Source organism: Bolinopsis microptera, chromosome 11, assembly GCF_026151205.1.
Source record: "Bolinopsis microptera isolate Bmic1 chromosome 11, MBARI_Bmic_1.0, whole genome shotgun sequence".
In the NCBI taxonomy this organism is placed as follows: Eukaryota; Metazoa; Ctenophora; class Tentaculata; order Lobata; family Bolinopsidae; genus Bolinopsis; species Bolinopsis microptera.
Window position 1 is genome coordinate 6173898 of NC_087082.1, and position 22154 is coordinate 6196051.

The 22154-nt window shown below is 36.9% G+C and overlaps 1 protein-coding gene across 2 annotated transcripts; it reads left to right on the forward strand.

Annotated features, from left to right (window-relative positions):
• The first annotated feature begins 812 nt into the window (after window positions 1-812).
• On the forward strand, window positions 813-22154 carry LOC134822628 (uncharacterized). 2 transcript variants are annotated; one of them, XM_063833762.1, is made up of 11 exons: window positions 813-896; window positions 1136-1189; window positions 10658-10751; window positions 11058-11165; window positions 11325-11464; window positions 11681-11804; window positions 12044-12215; window positions 17445-17555; window positions 20096-20305; window positions 20838-21020; window positions 21648-22154. In XM_063833762.1, the coding sequence occupies exons 1-11, from the start codon at window positions 825-827 to the stop codon at window positions 21823-21825; spliced, it is 1446 nt and encodes a 481-aa protein (XP_063689832.1). In that variant the 5' UTR covers window positions 813-824; the 3' UTR covers window positions 21826-22154. The 2 variants fall into 2 exon arrangements, with proteins under 2 accessions (XP_063689832.1, XP_063689833.1); XM_063833763.1 differs by lacking the exon at window positions 20096-20305.

The following is a 22154-nucleotide window of genomic DNA, read 5'->3' on the forward strand; positions in this document are numbered from 1 at the left end:
AATCTTAGGCATCATGAAGAAGTGTCTGTTTAGAGTTTACGAGCAGTTTACAGCTTAACACTAATCAGTTAGTCAGTCCAATTATCCAGGCACCAAGTTGTAACTTTAAAATTTACAACTTTTTGGTCATCCTTTGCATTTTGTTATATTTTGTCCTTTTAATTCAATTTGCAATTTCTAACTCTTGTGCAGCAAGACTCATTGCTTAATGTATAAGATTTCTTTGCGTATTTTTTCCGATATCATATCCGAACGTAACATACAGGCGACCAGAAACCTATTTTTGTAATAATACCATAGTATTAGTAATGTCGTGATTTTTATATATTTTCGAAAATACGTTTTCCGATTACAAAAAATAAAATTTACGCTGTGAAAATACTAATATAATTATCTTAATTCGTAGAATACCGCGCCCGACGTCAAGTTCACTAGTTGCTTACGCCTTACAGCTGGGGACCCCAGGCTATTATGTTTATGAACATTTAAGAATAGAGATTCGGCGGAATGACAGGCTGAGCGCCGCCCAGTAACTAGTTGCGTGACCAATTTGCTTTTGATAAAGGCCATGCCTTATAGTTATATTATTAGGGACGGCTAATCAGTTTACAATTTGTAATGCCCGAATCAGCGGAATTCTGTTAAAATACTAATTAGAGGAGTAACGATGGACTAGTAGTACTAGTAGTTTTAGTGAGCCTAGCTTTGAAACATGTGTTGGCGTGAAAACGCCGTCAGATAAATTTCAAAAATGAGAACATACGAGTACATTTAACTTGCTCGAGCAAATAATGACTTAGACATTTACATGTAATTCAGCAGTCATGGCTGTAACGAGAGTAGTGCTTTTCACTTTATTTGTGGCCCTGCTTGATCCCGGCACAGCCAACAGTGAGGTGAGACTTTAAACCAGTTTATGATTTTATATCACCCAAAAACGAATCAGTGATATCATTTTTATTTTTTTAAACCCATTATCCGTATCGGTATCTTTGTTATTTAAAAGTTATAATTTATGATAATTGCTTTAAAGTTTTTAATCTTATCTGGAGTTTCTTTTAGAAATTAGTCAAGATTTTTTAAATACGCACATCCCAAATCCGAAATACCTTGGCATAATGATGATCGTTTTCAGACGGAAGTAGCAGACTCCGAAAACGTAGCAAAAGCAGAACTAGTAAAGAAAGAGGTAAGAGTTTCAAATTAAAATCAACTTTATATCATTTAAATCAGCTTATGATTTTATTTTGCCCAACAACAAAATTACCAATTGAGTGATATTAATTTAATTTTTCTAAATTATAATTGAATTACTCGCGTGTTACATACATATCATTTAAGGGTGTGGTAACATAACTCATTAATCCTAAGTGTAAGGACTTTGAATCCATGTTCTACCCCTCTAAATGTGATGATTCTGACCATTTTCTCATTTTCATATCCAAGTTGATCTCCTTTCTCCAATCAGAAGTGGGGATATGTGGGTTTAGATATCGCGAAAGCGTCAAAAAAGGGCGTGGTAAATTGCGCAAAACTGCCCCATACCTTACGAGACATATTTATATGGTACGAAATTTGGGGATTTTTGGAAAAAATCCCCATATTTTCGTACTACCAAAATTGTGGCCGCCATTTCAAAATCCCACACATTAATTTTTATGTATTTGGCTTAAATAGGGCTAATTTGAGGTGAATTTGTCAAATAAGTTGTTTTACGTGTTTTGTGAGACAAGGATACGCATTTCTCAGGTAAATAGAAAGTTACCTTTAAGTACTTAGTATAAAAATTACTGAATAGAAAATACTGGTTTTTCAGTGTTACGTGAAAAACGTGCGTCAGATTCAAAATTATCTCACATATAATTTTATATAGACTTCTATAACAAAGACTAGTTTCACACTAGAAAAACATTAAGTACAAAATAGAATAATGAAGACATGCAATTTTCACCCTTATGGAATAACTTGAACAGCTAAACATTGTTGTTAAACAAATGGATCCTGCTCCGAAAATTTTGATTTCTCTGAAATAATTTAGCGTGAAAATGCGACAATTTAATTTGGGGTACGAAATTTGGGGATTTCTGAAAAAAATCCCCGTATTTTCGTTCCCCCATAATTCCGATCCCCAGAATTATGATCCACATAAATATGTCTTGTAAGGTATTCAGAAAGTCTACCCATACTAGAGTATAGCAAAGTGTATTTGTGTGTGCACTTCAATGTGCACAATTTTTGACCACACAGGGTCTTTCATTGCTATTCATGCTGTATGTGCACGAAAATTTATTTCAATCAAATGCATTGGGTCATTACCAAACCAAAATCATTTAGGTACCCATTTTGTATCGCTAGTCCCAGTCCTCAGGCGCAAATTTGGGATTTCTTTATCTCGGCTTCTAAAGCCAAAGGAGTTAGAGACTTGATTTTTTCCCCTACTCTTGCCGAAGATTCATTTATTGTTGATGCGCGGCGCTGCATTGGTCAAATAAATCGTCAACTTTTACCCTGCACGAATCCCACTCATTTATAAAAAACATAGTATGTAAATATGTTGCACTTTTTTCCAGTCACACTTTTCACTCAAAAGAATTAAATTTAATGGTACAAGTACATTGTAGCGAAAATTAATCGTGCGTGGTTTAACTGCAGCGAAATTATTGTTGACTTAAAATAACTGCAATAGCCTTATTTATATACAAGTTATGCAGCAATATAATGTCTCCAGTGCCTAGCGTAGCTAGGTTTTAAGGAATTCACGATAAACTGTTTTTTGGCTCATCGCAGCCTGAATTTCCGGATTATTTTTATATTTCGAGCTAGAAGTAGAAACTGAAAGGTCGTAGATACTTTTCTGATATTTAAAAGTATTCGCAATGAGCATACTTATGTTAGACTTATGAATCATTATATGCTCTAAAATGCTTATTTGTAGAGATTCAGATATTGGCAAAAATCAGTAATTTTGGCTGCACGAAATACAAATTTGGTAATTTGTTTCGTCTTTTTGTTACAATTTTCAAGATGCGGTTTGTGGCTATCGATAGGGCTTTATATGCCATTGTATGGTTTTGGTACAATCCTTCACCACCTGACATAGGCAATAGTGGCCACAAACCTTGAAATTTCAGGAACTGGGCAATAGCCGAGTTAAAAATTTGATAATTAATTGGACTCTTAACTCACATATATATCTTTTCAACGGTTAGTTAGACATCTTAAAACAGTATTGAACGCGGATTAAAACTTCTGATCCATTTGTAGCTCAGGTGATGTGCCCAGACCCCAGTACCTCACGCCTGTGTGACAGTGGGCCTTATCGATCATGAGCCGGAAATCTCAATAACTTTGGGCCTAAGAGACAAGGGCATTCGTACTCTTGCCTTAAATTGTCTCTTCGTTAGTATCATCGATCAGGTTTCTAACTTTTATATCATCTGCCTGTCCAGTGTCCATCCGTCTATTTGAGATTCATTATAATTTTAAGTTCAGTCATTTCGCTTCTTTTTTTTTCATTCAAACCATGAACTTTAGTTGTCGAACTGTAGTACGTAAATCGTCCGATAGTTAGTGAGAAGAGGAGCAATTGGTTTAAAATAGCTCAAAGCTATCAAAATAAGCCCGAAGTGATTCGACTTCGAATGAAATCTACTGGAAATCCATTCATCACGGCCGTGAATCAAGGTAGTATTTCTATCGTGGGAATAGCTACCAGAGGTATGGAACTATGATCATTATGAAGTTATGAGAAACCCCGGCACCGGGCATATCCGGCGGTGATTAAATTTAATTTACGAGCTCTTAGACAGCTATAGACGGCTCACTCAAATTTTAACTGTGGCACGTCCAAATTCCACGGTAAATTGGGGTTCTTATGATGTAATAACCAGATTCATTATAAATAACATTTATTTACGTCTTCAGTTTACAAATCAGTGAAACACAAACATACTATGTATGTCTCATTTAAGTCTCCTTGCACCCCACACATCAACTACAATTATCATAATCATATGTTTCTCTTCTATTCTCTTATCATGACTTACTTTCTCCCAATTCTTCTCTCCACAACTAGGTCCATGAACACTGTACTCCCCCTAGATTCTAATATTCATTCCTCTCTACTCCTTGACAGCCCACGTTATCTTATACCATTTCTTGCTTGCTCCCACATCAAACTTTTCTTTGTAATTATCTCCTCATGGTTTATAAGAAATGTTCTTCTCCCTGGTAAGATGAATAGAGCCAAGTATTCCAGCCGCCTCAGGCGTCTAGTCTCTTTATTCATTCTTTGGGTTTTCTCTCTTAACTTTCTTTTGATAACTCTTGTTAATCCTTCTATGCTTAATCCAGGTCCCAACTCCCTATCTGTACTCTACCAAAATGTCCAAGGTCTTATTCCTTTCAGTAACCTAAGCTCCTCCCATCCCCTTCTTGATGGTAGTAAGATTTCCGAACTTCAATCCTTTGCTAACATAGAGCAGCCTGACATAATTGCCCTAAATGAGACTTGGCTCAAAAAATCTATTTCTAGCAACGAAATCTTTCCTTCTTCTCAATATGAAATCTTCCGCAATGACCGCACGAGAAAGACTCATCCTCAAGATCCTAATAACCCTAAAAAGTTTAGGGAAAATGGAGGTGGTGTTCTTTTGGCTGTTCGGTCTGATCTCGATGCCACTACAACCCGACTACCAGTTAGCCTAGGTGCAGAAATGCTTGCCGTTAAAATTGCTTTTCCTAACAAAGAGAGTATTGTAATCTGTACTTGTTATAGAGTAGGAACTCTTGGGTTACCTAATCATGATGTCATAGTTAGTTATATTCGCAAGCTAGTTTCCAAAAAGAATCCCCCTAAAATCTATGTTATTGGTGATTTTAATCTCCCCCATACAGACTGGCTATCCTCATCCAGTACCGTACCTATTGAGCAATCCTTCATAGATTCTTTCAGTGATCTCTCTCTCTCCCAGTTGATCACATCACCCACCCATAAAAGTGGTAATACATTATATAATATATTAGACATTCTTCTCAGTAATTATGATAACACAATCGATAACTTGAATGTCTGTGATCCTCATTCCGTGTGCAAATCTGATCATTTTCCTGTCACTTTTTCAATTAAAAGCTCCTTTTCCCGCAAGAAAACTCCTAAACGTAAAATCTATAATTATAAGAAAGCAAACTGGGACATGATTAATCGTGAATTATGCTCGATTAATTGGCAAGTCCTAGAATGCCTAGATCCTGATTCGTCTTGGAAGTTAGTTAAAGACTGCATTATGAATTTAGTTGATATACATATTCCTAAAGTAACTATTAAATCAGAGTTTCAACCCCCGTGGTTCGATAGTGAACTTTTTTCTTCATGCCGTAAAAAAGATAGACTCAGAGCCAAATTTAAAATTTCTGGTTCTATTTCTGATGAGTTAAAGTTTGTTACTAGCCGTAAAGATTTTAAGAGGCTTTCATCAGCCAAAATAAGAGACAATCTTTTCAATAGTGATGATCTAGCGCTTATAACTAAGAAGTTTTGGTCACATGTTAAGTATAAATCTAACTCCTGCCGTATTCCTAATTGTGTTAGTTATTCTGGACAGCTTCGGTTCAAACCCAAAGCTCAAGCTGAACTTTTCAATTCTTTCTTTTATAACCAGTTTTCGGATCCTTCACTTTATGACACTGACATCTCCTATGTCAATGATGTTGATTTTGATAGTGACTTCGATCATCGGGATGTTCGTAAGCTTCTTTCAAATATTAATTCAAATAAAGCCCAGGGACCAGATGGCATACACGGTAAAATTCTCAAAAATTGTTCCGTAGGTTTAGCTTACCCTCTAACATGCATTTTTCGTGGATCTTACATTCCACAAGAATGGAAACTTGCAAATGTTGTCCCAATATTTAAGAAAGGTAAGAAAAGTGAGGTTGAAAACTATAGACCAATATCCCTTACTTGTTTAGTCATGAAAGTTTTTGAGCGCATTGTTAAACGTAAACTGCTTTCTTTGACAAGTACCCTTCTTGATCCCAGGCAGCATGGTTTTCTAGAGCACAAGTCATGCACAACCAATATGGTTGACTTTTGTGATAGCCTGGCATTGTCTCTTAACGAAAACATTATCAATCATGTTGTGTATTTTGATTTTGCTAAGGCATTTGATTCTGTAAATCATGATATCCTTCTTCATAAGCTAAAGACCTTATATAACATTGATGGTACACTTCTCAAATTTCTTACCAATTACCTTCAAGGCCGTTACCAAAGAGTGGTTATTGGTAATGAGATGTCATCTACCCTCTCAGTTAATTCTGGTGTCCCCCAGGGCTCTATTCTTGGTCCCTTACTTTTTGTATTGTTTATCAATGATATTCCTCTTGGCCTTTCGGATAATACTGATATTGTTTTGTATGCCGATGATACAAAAATCTGGCGTAAAATACATTCATCTTCTGATAATACTAATTTACAAATGGATATAGACTATCTCTCTGACTGGGCACTAAGAAACAAAATGCGATCCCATCCAGCAAAATGTAAAGTGCTTATTGTTTCAGGAAAACCATCTTTATCTCCTCCATTCGCATATAATCTTGATGGCTCTCCTCTTGTGTATGTAGAGTTAGAAAAAGATCTTGGAGTCGATGTTACTCCTAAGCTAAGTTGGAATAGTCAGTGCGACAGAATTTATACTAAGGCCTGCCAACAACTTGGTATGGTCAGAAGAGATGGCCATATTGTCATTGATCAGAAACGTCGCCGGGCTCTTTACCTCTCCCTGGTTCGTAGCCAATTCGAAAATTGTTCCATAATCTGGCGCCCTTGTAATAAATCACTCAGTGATAAATTAGAAAGTCTCCAAAAGAGAGCTATTAAATGGATTCTGTCTGAAGAGGGCCGCAGTTATCCACCTGAGCAATATCGACATTCTCCCTTTGTCTCAAAAGTTTGACTTGAATGATCTTATTTTTTTCCACAAAGTTCTTAACAATATAATTCCTGTATCGCTGCCTCACTATCTCTCTTTATATCAGGGCACTTCTCGACTAAGACGTTGCCACCTCGACAGTCTGTCTATTGTGTCATCAATTTTACCTAAGTTAAGTCAGAATTCACACACCACATGTACCTCAAATAGCCCACTGGCGAAATCATTTTTCTACAGAACCCATATACTGTGGAATGGACTCCCTTTACAGGTAAGACAGATTGTGTCTACTAGTCTTTTCAAAGCTGAGGTCACTTAGCATCTATGGAAATGTTTATTGGATAGTGAAACAACAGTCTAGCCTAGTCTCTTTGCTCCCCATATTATTATTATTTTTGTTTTATTAATTTTTTTATCTACCTTCCTATACTTTCAACATCATATCACACTTCACCCGCACACCTTCTCACACATTAATGACCATTTCAGACCTGTATCTAATGTATCTGGAATTTGACGTATTGAAATACCAATTTTGACTCTATATCCACAGTTATTCACCATGGATTTGTTTGTTATTAAATAGTTTTTCATAAATTTTTGGATTTAGATTAATTCGATGTAATGGGTCCAAGTTACTGCGGACATAGTTCACTATGTGTTTACCGTGTTTGGGTGCCCATCATATTTTACAGATGGGGGCGATATTTTGAACGATTCTATTTTATATTCATCTATTGCTGTACTCTGTAAAATTTTAAAAGTATTTAATAAAAAAAAAATCAATATGCCCATCATCTGGTAAGGTTAGTGTGTAATAAATATGCAATAAATTGTAGATGTACCTACTAGCTCTATGAGGCTGGTCAACAAACCAGCAGGACAATAAGAAAATGTTAAACATGCCCCGTCAATAGGTCTCAGCGAACCTTAACATTAGTTGAAATATTCTAATAAAACAAATATTTAATAAAACAAATATTTAATAAAACAAACATTTATTTTTACGGCACAATCAAACAATTTCAATAATAAATAAATCAGGGGAGGTTTGAAGAGGTTTCAAGTGCCGAAGGCCACTGCTTATCTTTAGGATTTGAGAGTGACCTGTGCTTGAAACCCCCTCAACCATCCACTACGTCAATAAACTTATTATACAAATATAGAAAAATATAATTATCTAAGCTAAAATTGCTTATTGGTCTAGTTTGGTGACATAGGAGAGCCCAGTTGAGTTTTAGTTTAGGTTTATGTTTGAAATCATAGTTTGAAAGGTTAGCCATGTTTCATGGCAGAGAGAGATATCATGTGTGCAGAGCCGTACCGGATGTAGAATTTGAGATATAATATAGATTAGTTACCATATATTAGGGTCACCTCGATTTTGGAGGGATAGCAAGTGCTTTTTAAGGTTAGATTTAATAATACCTGACGAGGCTGATAAGTCTGAATTTTTGGAAGAACCCGGGATTATTATCCCATCTTCATTAGCATCACATATTTCGAATACATAGGGGATGAGATCATTCCAAATTTTCATAGAGGTGTACAAAAAGTTCTGTTGGGAGATATCTAACCTCAGTAATGGGACAATCAGACGAAGTTTTTCATTTCTAGGACAGAACTTGAAAAGATCTTTAATCGACTGGGGGACATCAAATTTAAGAATTTTGAATAGTTCCATAAATGTATGGTACATGTGCAGATTCTCCAGGTTGATAATTTTCTGCTCAGTGAATAGCGGTTTAGTGTGTTCAAGACAGTAGTTCTTGCTAGCCATATGTTCGTTATAAGTTCTTGAACGTGCACAGGTTAAGTAGTATTCTTTATGATCAAAATTAGGAATGTTACCAAATAGCAGTCTTATACATCGTTTTTGAATTGCAAAGATTTTATTCAGCTTATGTTTAGGGATCCCACCCCAGCAACTTATACAATAGCTACGATGTGACATAAAAAGAGCATCGCGAAGCTATTGTTAACAAAGAAGCTTACAATTGTGTATAACCGAATAACTTGATGAACGTGTGTATAATAAACGCTTCACACAACTTTATATTTGCCGTACGGATGCCATTTATAGATCCCTTCCCCCTGGTTTAAAGTCCTGACTGAAGATTGATTAAAAATGGAATTGTCAACTAAGACGATAAATAGGGAAGGAATTTAAACAGGCAACTAAGAATTTGATTCACGGGTCATGTGCTGACTATCATGCACCCTGTTAAAGTAAACGAAAATTAAAATATGCCTCTGTCACCTTAAAAATAGAATTAGGGACTCTGTACCGAAGGAACTTCATAAAGACATCTACCACACCCTATTTGAATCCCACCTTACATATTGTATCTCAGTCTGGGGTGATGCAGCACTCTTTAGGACAACAAGTATCTGGCTGTCTCAGAAGCACTGCGTACGGGTCCTCTTTGGTGATAAAGAGGCTTACCTAAACAAGTTCCTAACATGCGCAAGAACAAGAGAGTTTGACAACCATGCACTTGACCATACATTCTTTCAACTAGAGCACTGTAAACCACTTTTCAAGCAACAAAACATCATGGCTTCCAAAAATTTGTATACATATCACACATTTATGGAAGTTTTTAAAATACTAAAACTAAGGTGCCCAACATCACTGCAACAGTATTATCAGCTATCTTCTAGAAAGGAAACCACTCTCATTTCACAAATCCCATCTAATGACTTTATATCAAGATCCACCAAAATTTGGAGCATAATTGCACCTAAACTTAAGCTTTTTGACTACTCCTACAAGATAAGCCTTGCTTAAAGTCGCCTAAAAAAGGCACTCATAAAGCTGCAACATGCTTATAATGATTCAGCATGGACCGCAAGCGATTATGAAATAATGGAGCTGTCATTTGAAAACAACCCCCTTCAACAAACAAATTTAATCCAGTGTTCTCGGGCCACAGGTTCCTCCTATTGAAAAATTTTTGATTTTGGTAAACGTGTGCTGACTCCACAACCTATGTATTTACCTAATATTTAGTGTATTACAGGTAGAAATTAATTAAGGTAGGTATTTTTCTTTTAGGTATATATTAAGAATTTGGTAAATTTCTAAATTGTATGACTATGTTCATTATTGAGACGTTTTTAATATTTAATTTAAGAGGGTTTTTGTGGTTTTTTATAGGAATGGTTCACAGTGTGAACAGATTCCAGATTTATATATTTTTAAACTGATATTTAATAAACAAATGATTAAAAGAACCAATTTTAAATTTGCCATAGATGGTAGCCTTTAGATCCAAAAATATACCCATAATGCTCACTTAAAAATAACTCTAAATCAGTAGGCTGTCACTCTATTAATGCACCACACCGATCCCTCCACTCCTTGTAGGTTATAAAATAAATTCCACAATCCTAATGTTGTATCGTGATGGAGACCGGTGTCCATACAAAACTTTTACTAGGTTGCCGTTTGGTGTGAGCAATAGCGAGCAGCACGCACACTCCTTTGCCCCGTTGAATACAACGAAAATATTTTTGTAAATAATCAATATTTATTAAAAATGCATAAATCGTGATTGATAGAACAATGCTATGAAGACGATTTACACGTGTATTTTGAAAGCTCCTGCTAATACAATCTTTTCGTATCACTTAAATTTTTTAAATAATCCCCCTCGGGAACAATGCAGTTCAGCACTTTTTATCCATTTTTCTTATCGAGATTCGCCATATTATTTCAGGCTGACTACGGATTAGCTCAGAAAACAGAGAAAGAATTGACAGTCACAACATATTTCGATTGTGCTGATGTCACATGGAAATCATTAAATCCAGGTATAGCATCACTCCTGATCCTAGGTCATATAACTTTTTTTAGAATTTTATATTAACAATCTCCCTGCAAGCATTGGATTTAATAACGCTCTGGTTTTGGTTTCTCTGGACCGACTTTTTGCCAAGAGTATATGCAACTTTAATACTTGTACCGAGGTAGATCTTCGATTGGGGTTAAATCAAATTAAGGGTTGAAGGGTTCCAGGTTCTGGACAGAACAACATAAACCCAACAACATGCATCTGAGTCCAGATCTGCAAAACGTTTTTAATTCTTACTTCAAAACTCATCTACCCTCCCATACAGATGGAAATGGAGCGACAATAGCACAGGAAGATCTTGGTGATGGTTCTCTGAAGCAGACTATAACCTGCCCTGTTAACTCAGACCAAGCTAGATTTGAATTAGTTACCCGTGAGTATTATTACTAAACTTTTTACACAATCTGTTGAAAATAAGCATAATTACACATCAAATTAATGTTATCTTTAGAACCTTGCCTGCGTTCTATTATTTGTGATATCACTTTCCCTATTCATAACCAAAACCCAAGCTTTTTACCTCATTTTCCAGCGCCCGGCTCGGCTGCAGCAATAACTTGCACCAAGGAGACTGGAAAGTATGACAACTCCCTTGCCCGGTGCCAAGAAACAAACCCATTGTCCACTGGCACGGGAATGCAGAAGATGGTTGTTGCAAACAGCGCAGAGCAGGTGCTTTTTGTTTATTTGTTTATATGCTTTATTTAGTACTTATTAATTCCATTTATTTGTAAAGTTTTCACAGGTAAGAAAAAAAGGCTATATATAAGCCGCTTTTTCGCTTATATATAAGCCGCTTTTTAAAATATACAAGCCGCTTTTTCGCCAAAGAAAGTTGTACTCGTTGTAGATATATACCTGTCACAACTTTAACAGTATATATTTCAGCCAGCGCCTTGCACTGCTGAAGCAACTGGTGAATATTCGATTGCAATAATGAAAGAAAAACTGAACTCACCGAACGATGTTTATTGTGGTTTTAGACATCAAGTTACGTGTTTGGATGACGGAAGTAAGTGTTTTCTGTAGTTTTACGATTTTATAAAATTATCGTGGTGACTGTTGACGATGATAATAAAACTGGTACATTCGCATGTTTATGACGCATATAATGCTCTCAATACTTATTATCTAAAAATGCACCATAAACTTGATAAAGTGCCAAGCGAAGGCACTCACATGACTTTAAAGTTTAAGTGACCATCTATGAACCATCATTGTATCGCTTACTACAAAATACTCCCCTCACAGCGTGTACTCTGGATACAGACAAAACAGATTGTCGTTACGAGGACGGCAAGGTGATTTTAGAGTACTTTGTTAACTTGACACCTGGTGTTTGGACTCTCACTGAGAGATATCCTCTCATAGTATTGAAAGGTAAAATTCAGTTCTGGAGCTGTTCAAACGATTATAATAAAAGGTAGTTATTAGAAAAGTTATTATTTATATTAAAATAGTTATTATATTTATATATAAATATGAGTTTATTTTAATGGTGTGGACTGATTATATGAGTTTCTTATAATGGTGTGACCTGTTTATTTGAGTTTCTTTTAAAAAGATTACATGATGGTTTTTTCTGGTACATAGTTGAAATATTTGTTTTAATGAAACTTTATAAAGCTCCAATGATTAAAATAATCGTTTCGTCCTCAAGGCAAAATTTGTCACCAAATTTTCAAATGTCCAGTTGATAGGATAGTATGACTATTAATGTATGACTATTATCTACATATTAAACAAGTTTTTGTTAAATGGTACCATTAGATCATAGAGAAACTGATCTTCTCTCTCTTAAATCAACCACTTGCCATGATTAAAGGAATTTTCGAATCAACACTCAAACAGTCCTTACTTTTTAATGTGAGCTGAGCCATTATTATTTATTATATTTATAATGCTCGCAATATATGTTAATCATGATTGTATTGCTTTTCTTCACTCATGATTATATTGCTTTTCTTCACTCATTAAGACGAAATTGTTGTTTTCTTTCTAACACCGTCTAGAAAAGGGTTGGTAACCATGGTTAACATTCTATACTAATATAATGCTAGCATGGTTACCATTCTATACTAATATAATGATACCATGGTTAGTGGTTACCTTTCTACACTAAGACAATATACCTCATCGGAATTTATTTGGTCGGACATTAAGTTAACGCTGGGAGGATAAGCGTGCAAGTAATGTTCGTCTAAATCAAAGTCTAACTACCATGGACGTTCAAAAGAAATCTTTCCGTTCAAAATTATGTCCGTTTAAGTAATCTCTGTCTAAATACGGTCCGAAAGTTAAACCAATATTGTCCAATCGAAACAAAATCGTTAATGTAAAGCACTCTGGTCACGATAAGCAGAGGAAAATTCTGAATCAGTTTCCAAACTTCTCATCTCCCAGTTGTCAGCAGTGTAGCTCTCAGAAGATTCTCCACTGTTAACGCTCTCAAATAGGAGCTCATTAGAGTTAAGCTCCATGGCTAGTGCGAATAATGGAATCAAAGTAGGAGTGAAGCCATCCTCAGAGTAGAGGTTGAACTGAAGCTCAGTCTGCATGTTGGCACTTGATCTGAGTGTGCAACTAGGCTTCACGACTTCATTTGGTTCATCTGGTTCTGGAGTTTGATATTCGATGTACTCAACATTTCCCCCGTCATTCCGAAGCTCCAAATTCCTCATTTTGTTCCGCCATTTTTCACCACTGCTTGAAGATCCGATACTACTCACCGTTACCCTTTCCAGTTTCATGTATGTGTCGAAATTTCTGAGCGTGTTACATCTTATCGAATCAGAACCTGTGTCTGAAATTGAGCTTGATGAATCTGAGGAGAATCTAATCGTTTGTTCGTCTGACCCTTGCCTGGTGAGAGTGGAGATTTGTTTTGTAGTACCCTCAATAAACAAACTATCATAAAGTGTCTCTTGAGATACACTCTTGACATTCTCAAATGTTTCCTCGGATATTGGCGCAAAGTCTGGAATCGTTTCGACTGACTTATAATAGATTGGTTCGCATTCTGACTTTTCATTTACCTCAGCCGCATCTACCCTCTCAATTAAGTTGCAGATTTCTTTAGATTCTATCACATGAATACCATTGATTCCACTCTTTTCGGAGGAGTCACATTCGAGTACAAGTGACGGATTCTTTTGAAGGTAAGATTTTTCAAGCTTGTTTTCCCGGTAGACGTTCACTATAACCAGTGAACCACTTTCAGAGCAAGAAGAATAAGCAGTTTCCGCATCTATTTCAGCACGATTCTTTTTCTGTTTCCCTTTTGACGATCCCTTTTTCCTCTCAATTCTGATATCCAGCTGCTTGTTATTCTTATCTAGGAAAATATACTGGCTAACTCCCGAGTCCTGGCTGCAGTTAATGAACCTCAAATTATCACGAGTTGTGTTTGCATCCTCCATATTATCACGAGTTGTGTCTGCATCCTCCATATTATACGTGATGTTCGATTCTTGCTCTTGATCAGATTGAATGATCTGAATCCTATTCGGAAAAATAGTTTCAACTCTTGCAGAGTCTCCTTGCCTGTTGTCGTCGGGATGAGTCGTTAGACTGGTAGAAAGTACGTCTTTTTCACTTATAATAACAGTCCTGCTTTGTGCTTTCTCTTTAGCTTCAACAATAGTAAAGGGTATATCCAAGCTTTTTCTTTTCGTGACGGGTAACAAACAAGATAAGGTAGCACCAATCAGCATTAGAACCGAGATAGTGATCCTTATCTCATCACCAGACTCCCCGCCCTGAGGGTTGAAATATCTTGTGTTGATGATGGAAGCAGCACCGAGGAGACTGAACCCCACCCCAAACACTCTGCCTCTCTGGGGCATGGGAACCACCTCGTGTGTGACCAGCAGGAGGAGGATGCATGACACTTCTGTGAGACCTTGTACTGCCAGATTCAGAACAACTGAGCTGTTAACTATAGTGAGCAGACTACAGATAGCATTGAGCAACACCACCACACTCAGCAGTGTTTTAGCTGGAAAGTACAGTAAAACACCCATACTGACTGCCTGGAGACACCAACATACAGCAGTTCTAATGACGTAGTACACAGACAGACTCATACCACCACCTAGTTTACTGGATAGAGGAAGGAGTGCAGAGCCCCACAAGTAGAGAATTATCAGAACTCTGAGTCCTGTGCTCCGGTGAGTGAAGAGTGCCGTGAAGTGATCCTCCTCACGGTGGTGGGTTTCTGTTGCAGTTGTTATCTTCAGTATTCTGGAGAAGGAGCTCCACTTAGAGGAGATTTTAGTGAGCGCTCTGTCCGCTTCCCTGTCAAGGTGGTGGGAAAGGAGGAATTGTACTGACTCCGGGAGGAAGAGAGAACAGCAGCCAGATACCCAACAGAGGATCAGTATCACTATAGTGATATCCTTCCAGTTATATAACTCCGTAACAAGCACGGCAAACAGTAACCGTCCCACAGCCCCAACTGACGAAAGCAGGAGTAGTGTTAGATGCCGGTATTTCTTTGGAATATTCTCAGACAACCAGATGAAACTAGATATAAGGTACAATGTGTATACTACCCCCTGGAGCACTTGTAGCACAACCAGGACGGAGTATGAACCAAAAAAAACCTGCACCAGGACTAGAAGCGAGCCGAACAGAGCCGAACTCATGAGAGGTGCTCTGCGGCCACATTTATCTACCACTAATCCAGATATAATCCCACTCACCAGTACTCCGATCCAGATGTACTCTGTGTGCGTACTACCCTCCCTGTCACAGTACAGACTCCATTTTATGGGAAAGTAGGTGCTGACTTTGTCCGACCAAACAAAGTCCACTCCTCTTATGAAATAGTTGCTTAAATCAGCTGTAGACGGGACATTAGCTTCGTTATTATTTGTAGTCAAGTCTGAAGAATACATTTGCACAGGAATATGATCGACAGGATTTAGAGAACAGAAAACCTCTCTAGAGTAGAGGGATCCACCCTTTGTAGCATCGCTACATTTACCAGTGGACGTGTCCACACACCGCCACATAGTGTAATCAATCTGTTCTGCAAATACCACCCAGTCGAATAACATGGGTATGATAAGGAACACAAGGCTGGCGACTGTGTATTTCACACAGAATGAGAGTTTCGGCTCGATGAACTGATTTAGAAGTTCTTCCACCGATAGAAATCGTTCCTTGTGTTCGATGTTGATGGTCTGATTGGACATGTTATTTAGTTCGAGCCTCGCTTTATCATTCGTTGTGTTACTATTCTCAATTCTTTTCCAGAATCCTTTACGAACAGATTTCGTAATCTGATTTGTGACATCTGTTGTTTTCTCCTTGATCACTGCAAATACTTTCGTTTTTCCCGCATCCATATCCAGATTAGTAAAAATTTGGGAATAAGGCAAACGTCATCGGAATTAATAAACTAAAGCGTTAATCATGAACAAACATTTTCAAAAACATTTTCAAAGTACTAAAGATAACTGCTTTATAGAGAACAGTGTAGAGAGGGTAACATTGCGACTTCGTGAAGATTGAGGTTTGCAGTGTATGTATTGAAATGTGTTATTACGAGTAACCAGTGCGGTTATCAAAAAATTACATTCAAACATCTTTACTTGGTATCAGCTGATATCCTTGATTACCAATAATAGATCCTGAATAATACAATTTCTCAAATAAGGAGATCATCGAGTGCTTCAAGACGGAAGCACTAGCAGACAAAGAAAAGGTGATCAGACTGCAGGGCCAGCTGCTGATGCAGAAGGACGAACAACTACAGTTGCTTAAGACGTCTGTTGAGGAGACAGAGCAAACAACGGTGGAGTCAGGGATTCAGAACTATAGTGCAGCTGTTCAACAGAACAGTGCAAGTGGTACGGTCTGCAACAGTAAAATCCTGAAGAAGGTGATGAAGAGTGTGGCTGCAGAGGAGGACAGGAGCAAGAACCTGATCGTGTTTGGGCTGAAAGAAGAGGACGAAGAACAGCTTCCAGCGCTAGTTACCGCAGTTTTGGAGGAGATCGGGGAAAAACCTCACTTCGAAGCGACTAGAGTCGGTTGGAAGAGGCCAGGTAGTACGGCTATCCGACCAGTCAAGATCACCGTCCCAAGCTCAACAGCGGTTCATCAGATTCTGATGAAAACAGGGAGACTGAGGGAGACGCACAAAGATGTATGGATATGTCCAGACAGATCCAGCGAAGAACGAGCAACAAGGAAGCATCTGGTCACTGACCTGAAGAAAAAGAGGGCTGAACAGACTCATCTCGACCACTACATCCGGTACGGGAAGGTATGTAGCCGTGATAAGTAGTCATCATGAGTTATTCATGTCTCTCAGACACTGATCAGTATATGAAGGAGTGATGATTATTTTAAGAATTTTTAGACGTTATCTGTATTTAAGAGACAACTATATATTTTGAATATTTTATTATTTGATTGTTTCACACTTTTCATATTTCATAATTTTATTACTAGGTGGAGGTGATATTATTGAGACTTTGGGCGGCCATAAAACTCCTGTTTTGAAAGTTGTCCTCTGTACTTGTTTCACTGACCCACGCTTTATAGCATTTATACATTTCGGCCCATTTTATATGTTTGTTCGATTTGCTGTACATTTGTATATTTGCTATTTTGTAAAAGTTTCAAATCAAATCAAGCTCAGTTCGCCAACAGAAGCGCAGCCTGGTTCATCTCAACCAACTCTGAAAAGTGACGTCACACACATTACAGAGTTGGATAGAGCTATCACGGAGGAAAGACTGCCGCCAAGAGAGTAAGTTCACTATTACTACTTCTACTAACTAGCAAATCACAAAATTTTCGAAGCTAAATTTGATCCAGGGAGCACGATGCATGGTTGTTAACCAAGATAAAGTACGCTTTTTTATAACAAACACAGACGATTATACAGCTGGTACTTCTATCAAAACTTGCCACAAAGGTTTGACTACGTCTTGTTATTGACATTCTGTAAAATTTTGAAGCAAAAGTATTTATCAGAACATAAGCTATGCCACTTTCTGTTTTAAAAATAATTAGCAACATCTCAGCGACTTGTAACAATTTTAAAAGATAAGGATGTGTCCTCTAGAAAGTTTGACTCTGGAATGTTATATGTAGTAATATTATCGGTCGTTAATTTCCGATGTAAATGCTGCATTCGCTATAGCATCATTTCGTAGATCATCAGAGAATGCATTTACATCACTGCTTATAATATGATAACATGAGTTAAACACCTCGGTCAAACCTCGGGATATAACTCGTTTTATCCAACTCGTCAAACTCGTTGGATAAAACTATTTTCACAACTCAAAGTTGTGAAAATAATGTTATCACATTATAAGCAGTGATGTAACTGCTTATTATAAGACCCCAATGAAAGTGTTTTTAATTGGCATCACTAATAGCTGAATTGTAATGCTGGTATATAGCTCGATTACTTTTTGTACTCGGACTTAAAATAAGCATTAATTAAATTACATTATATACGCTAATCTAACTGCGTATAATGCGATTACACTATTAATTGCACGAGGCGCAGCCGAGTGGAAATTGATACAATAATCGCACGAGGCGAAGCCGAGTTCGATTATTGCAGTTATTTCACGAGGCGCAGCCGAGTGCAATAACTGGTGTAATCGTATTATACATGCAGTTAGATTCGCGTATAACTCCACGCCTCTGATGTTATAACCAGTGTAATTAGTTTATAATCGTACCGACTTTGTTGTTATTCTAGTAATTGCTAGCAATTACGATTATAAACTAATCGCACTGTTTTGAGAGGCTGCAGCTGATATTTTGATTTCCGGAGTGTACTCACAAACAAATGAAACAGTCATTAGATAAACAAATTTCAAAAGTAGATTAATGTTTCATAAATCAGTTTTAAAAATCTTAAGAACAATTGGATTTACAATTAATAAAATATAATAACTAGGAAACAATGCCGTAATACACAATTCAATTAAAATTAATTGTCATATTGTCATCCTCATGATATTACATGATATCCAAGTTCTGTCCCACTTCCAAATTATATGAAATTTTCTGAACACACATTTGACAGATTGGATGAAATTTCCAGGACCGCAATTTTACAGTTTTGACTGATCTTTTTACCCGCAACCAATTAGTAAGTCAACTATAGATGCTAAATGTCACGATTGAGGTGCTGCCGCTGGAAGTTTGATTTCGGCAGGGTTGGGAAAAACGCAAATGGAATCTTTAAAAAAAGCAAAAAAACGCAACTTTTTTCATTTTCTTTAAAAAAACGTCCCAAAAACGTTCAAAAAACGTTTTCGTACCCGAATCAAACCTACTCACGTGAGAATTTAGATAATTGTATGACCAGCCATGCATATCAGTATCACGTCCACACAACACTTTTTTTTTTGTTCAGGGAGCAGGCTTGCCACATAGGTCCAGGATTACCGAACGTTTAGGCAGGGTGCTAGGTTATGGAACACACTCAACTAGGTAGTAGGTAGTCTGAGAGTCCGAAAATCTCCAAAAGGAGATGTCATCAGAGTGTGATCCACTGCCTGACTAACCTGTGGGTAGAGTTCATTAGACTCTATAATGATGACAGGTAGTATCTTCTGTATGTTGCTGAGATCCAGTGTCCATGGTACCTATTTTTGAATTAGTTGGAAGAAGGATAATCGATAATATTGAAACCACTTTTGTTTCTGCAAATTAAACTGATAAATGAAATAAAAATCTAAAAACCAACAATAAATATAAGGATAAATACCTTGCAGGTAATAACATAAATAACATTATTAGTTTTACAATTAAATATAAAATTTGTTTTTACACCTTGTAGAAGTTCATAACATGAAACAACGTGACAATTTCAACCAGGCTTATAAAGTGTCAATTCTCAGTAATAGTAGTCCAAGAACTCTAGAAGTAGATGAACACCGTTATATTCAGAAACTAAGAACTATACGTCCATTGGGGCTCAATGCCGTGGACCCGTTTGGGATTCCATTATTGGATTTATCTTAAAGGTTTTCCATTGCATTGGGGCACAAAAGTTATGTTTTTAAAAATATTCATAGGTATCGTTTTTAGTTGTGTCATTTCATTTCCAATGTTACACTTTGTAGGAACTGATATTAACCGAGTTTCTGATTCAGGATGTTACTGAAGATAGTAATGAAAATGTTTTAACACCTCAGTACTGTGTTTTACTACAGCTCAACCTGCTCAGTCTGACTATTTGGGAATTTAAACTCTTGATAAAATTTGTATGTCCAAAGATAAAATCATTATTAAAAGTACTGCTCCTAAATGTATTTACAGGATTAAAACTGTAGCAAGTGAGACAACCTCTACCATTGCAACATCTAAAAGTGCTAGAAAAGACATTACTAGGGGTTACCCTAACACACCCGATAAAGTTGGTGAAAGTTTCAAATGCTACAACTACACCTGGGATGCTACCGACTGGGTTAAGCAAACAGAGGGCACTACTTGTCATCGACTGGAAGATACTGCTATTAAATGCAACATGTTAGATGTGACTTATTGATCATAGATTCTTCCTTGCCATAATAGTGCCTGCTGAAATTCAATGGAAATCCATCAGATACCTTCTCTGATACTTTACGGATCTAATATTTTAAAAATTTAAATACACTTTTTAGTGTTTTTCTCGTGAATAATTGGTAAAATTGCAGTTGAATTTTCATGAATTTGTCCAGAAATCTGTTTGAACAAGCCTGAACTTAACTTAAATTAATTACCAAAAATGCAGTTTCTCAGTTTAACAAAAGACTGAACTACTCCGACCCTTTTACACAGTTGGCTGAGGCTCAAATTAGATAGAGTCATAATTTAAGCTCTCCTGCAAATCGACGTGATTCAGTAAATTTCAGTTTGTAACATAAATCACGGTATGACATCTTTTCCATGATATGACGGCATTTCCGAAGGTTCATTGAAGTTCTGCTGATGTATCAAATATGGCACGGAACTCCAATCGCAGTATTATAGGAAGAACGAATTATTGGATATAGGAAAATGTAAATGTCTCATTCCCCAGGCCGGGTACAGCAGCTGATGCAGACTACTCATTCCTTAACAATGGATGTGGACCTTGTGCAACTGATGCTGCTAACAACACTTGTGTTGAGTGTGACACTGACAGCTGTAACGAGGAGAACAGTGCTACTATCTTCACTGCTACATTTCTACCACTCATCACAGTCATCTACTCGCTTGTGATGTATATTTGTGACATTACCATCATAACATCGATTTTAAATGAAACATTTTGTGGAATCAAATGCCACTTTTTATCTGCAAAAACTACATAAGTACTGGACTAAGATTAGGATAGGCCTTTTCTTCTGATCTAATTTAAAATATTTTACTACAGTAAATACATCTAATTTTCTTTTGAGGTCAAGTTTGAAGGTTTTACAGTGAATATTTCTATAAAATTGATCTTTTCCGCCTTGGGTTTCAGAAGTTGTTCGCCGAGAATTTGAGAACTATTTTGGTATTACACATCCAGCTGCCCTTAAGAATGATGCCATTTCAATTATCATGCACACAATATTAGAACAGTAACTTGTTTTTATTTATTGAGGATGATCAGGTGGAACCGTTTTTTCGGTTACATTTGAAGTTGAACTGAAATGTATGACGCTCAATTTAATTTATAATAAAAGGGTAAAGTTTTTTATACACCTTGACAGAAATAGTCATACTATAAGATCAAAACCAATGAGTTAAAACTGAGAAAATAAGGAGGGTTTCTTATTGGGTAGTCTTTTTTGGGACACCCTGTATTTGCCGAAAAATGCGCTTTTTTTGCTCTAAATAACTTACGATCTTCGTATTTATCCAGGCCAGGTACAGCAGCTGATGCCGACTACTCGTTCCCTGACAATGGATGTGGACCCTGTGCTACTAATGCTACTACTGACACTTGTGTTGAGTGTGACACTGACGAGTGTAACAGTGCTACTACCAATACTGCAGTCCTTCTGCCACTCATCGCTGTCATCTACTCGCTCGTGATGTAAAATACTCGTGATACTGTCATCTAAACTTCGATTTTAAATGAAACATTTTGTGGAAACGGGTGCCACTTTTGACCTCCAAAAACTACATAAGCACTGAACTAAAATTAGGATAAGACTTTTCTTCTGAGTTTACTATAGTAAATAGTATCATCAAATTTCCTTTGAGGACAAGTTTGAACGTTTTAAGGTGAATATTCCTATACAATTGATCTTTTGCGCCTTGAAGGTTCAGAAGTTGTTTACTGAGAAGTTTATAACCATTTTGGTATCGAAATTATTATTACACATCCAGCTGCTCTTAAGAATGATGCCATTTCAATTATCATGCA

Coding starts and splice junctions, on each gene's coding strand:
- LOC134822628 (XM_063833762.1), top strand. CDS start 825: ATGGCTGTAACGAGAGTAGTGCTTTTCACTTTATTTGTGGCCCTGCTT. Junction 897..1,135: donor CCGGCACAGCCAACAGTGAG/GTGAGACTTTAA, acceptor GATCGTTTTCAG/ACGGAAGTAGCAGACTCCGA. Junction 20,306..20,837: donor ACTGCTATTAAATGCAACAT/GTTAGATGTGAC, acceptor CTCATTCCCCAG/GCCGGGTACAGCAGCTGATG.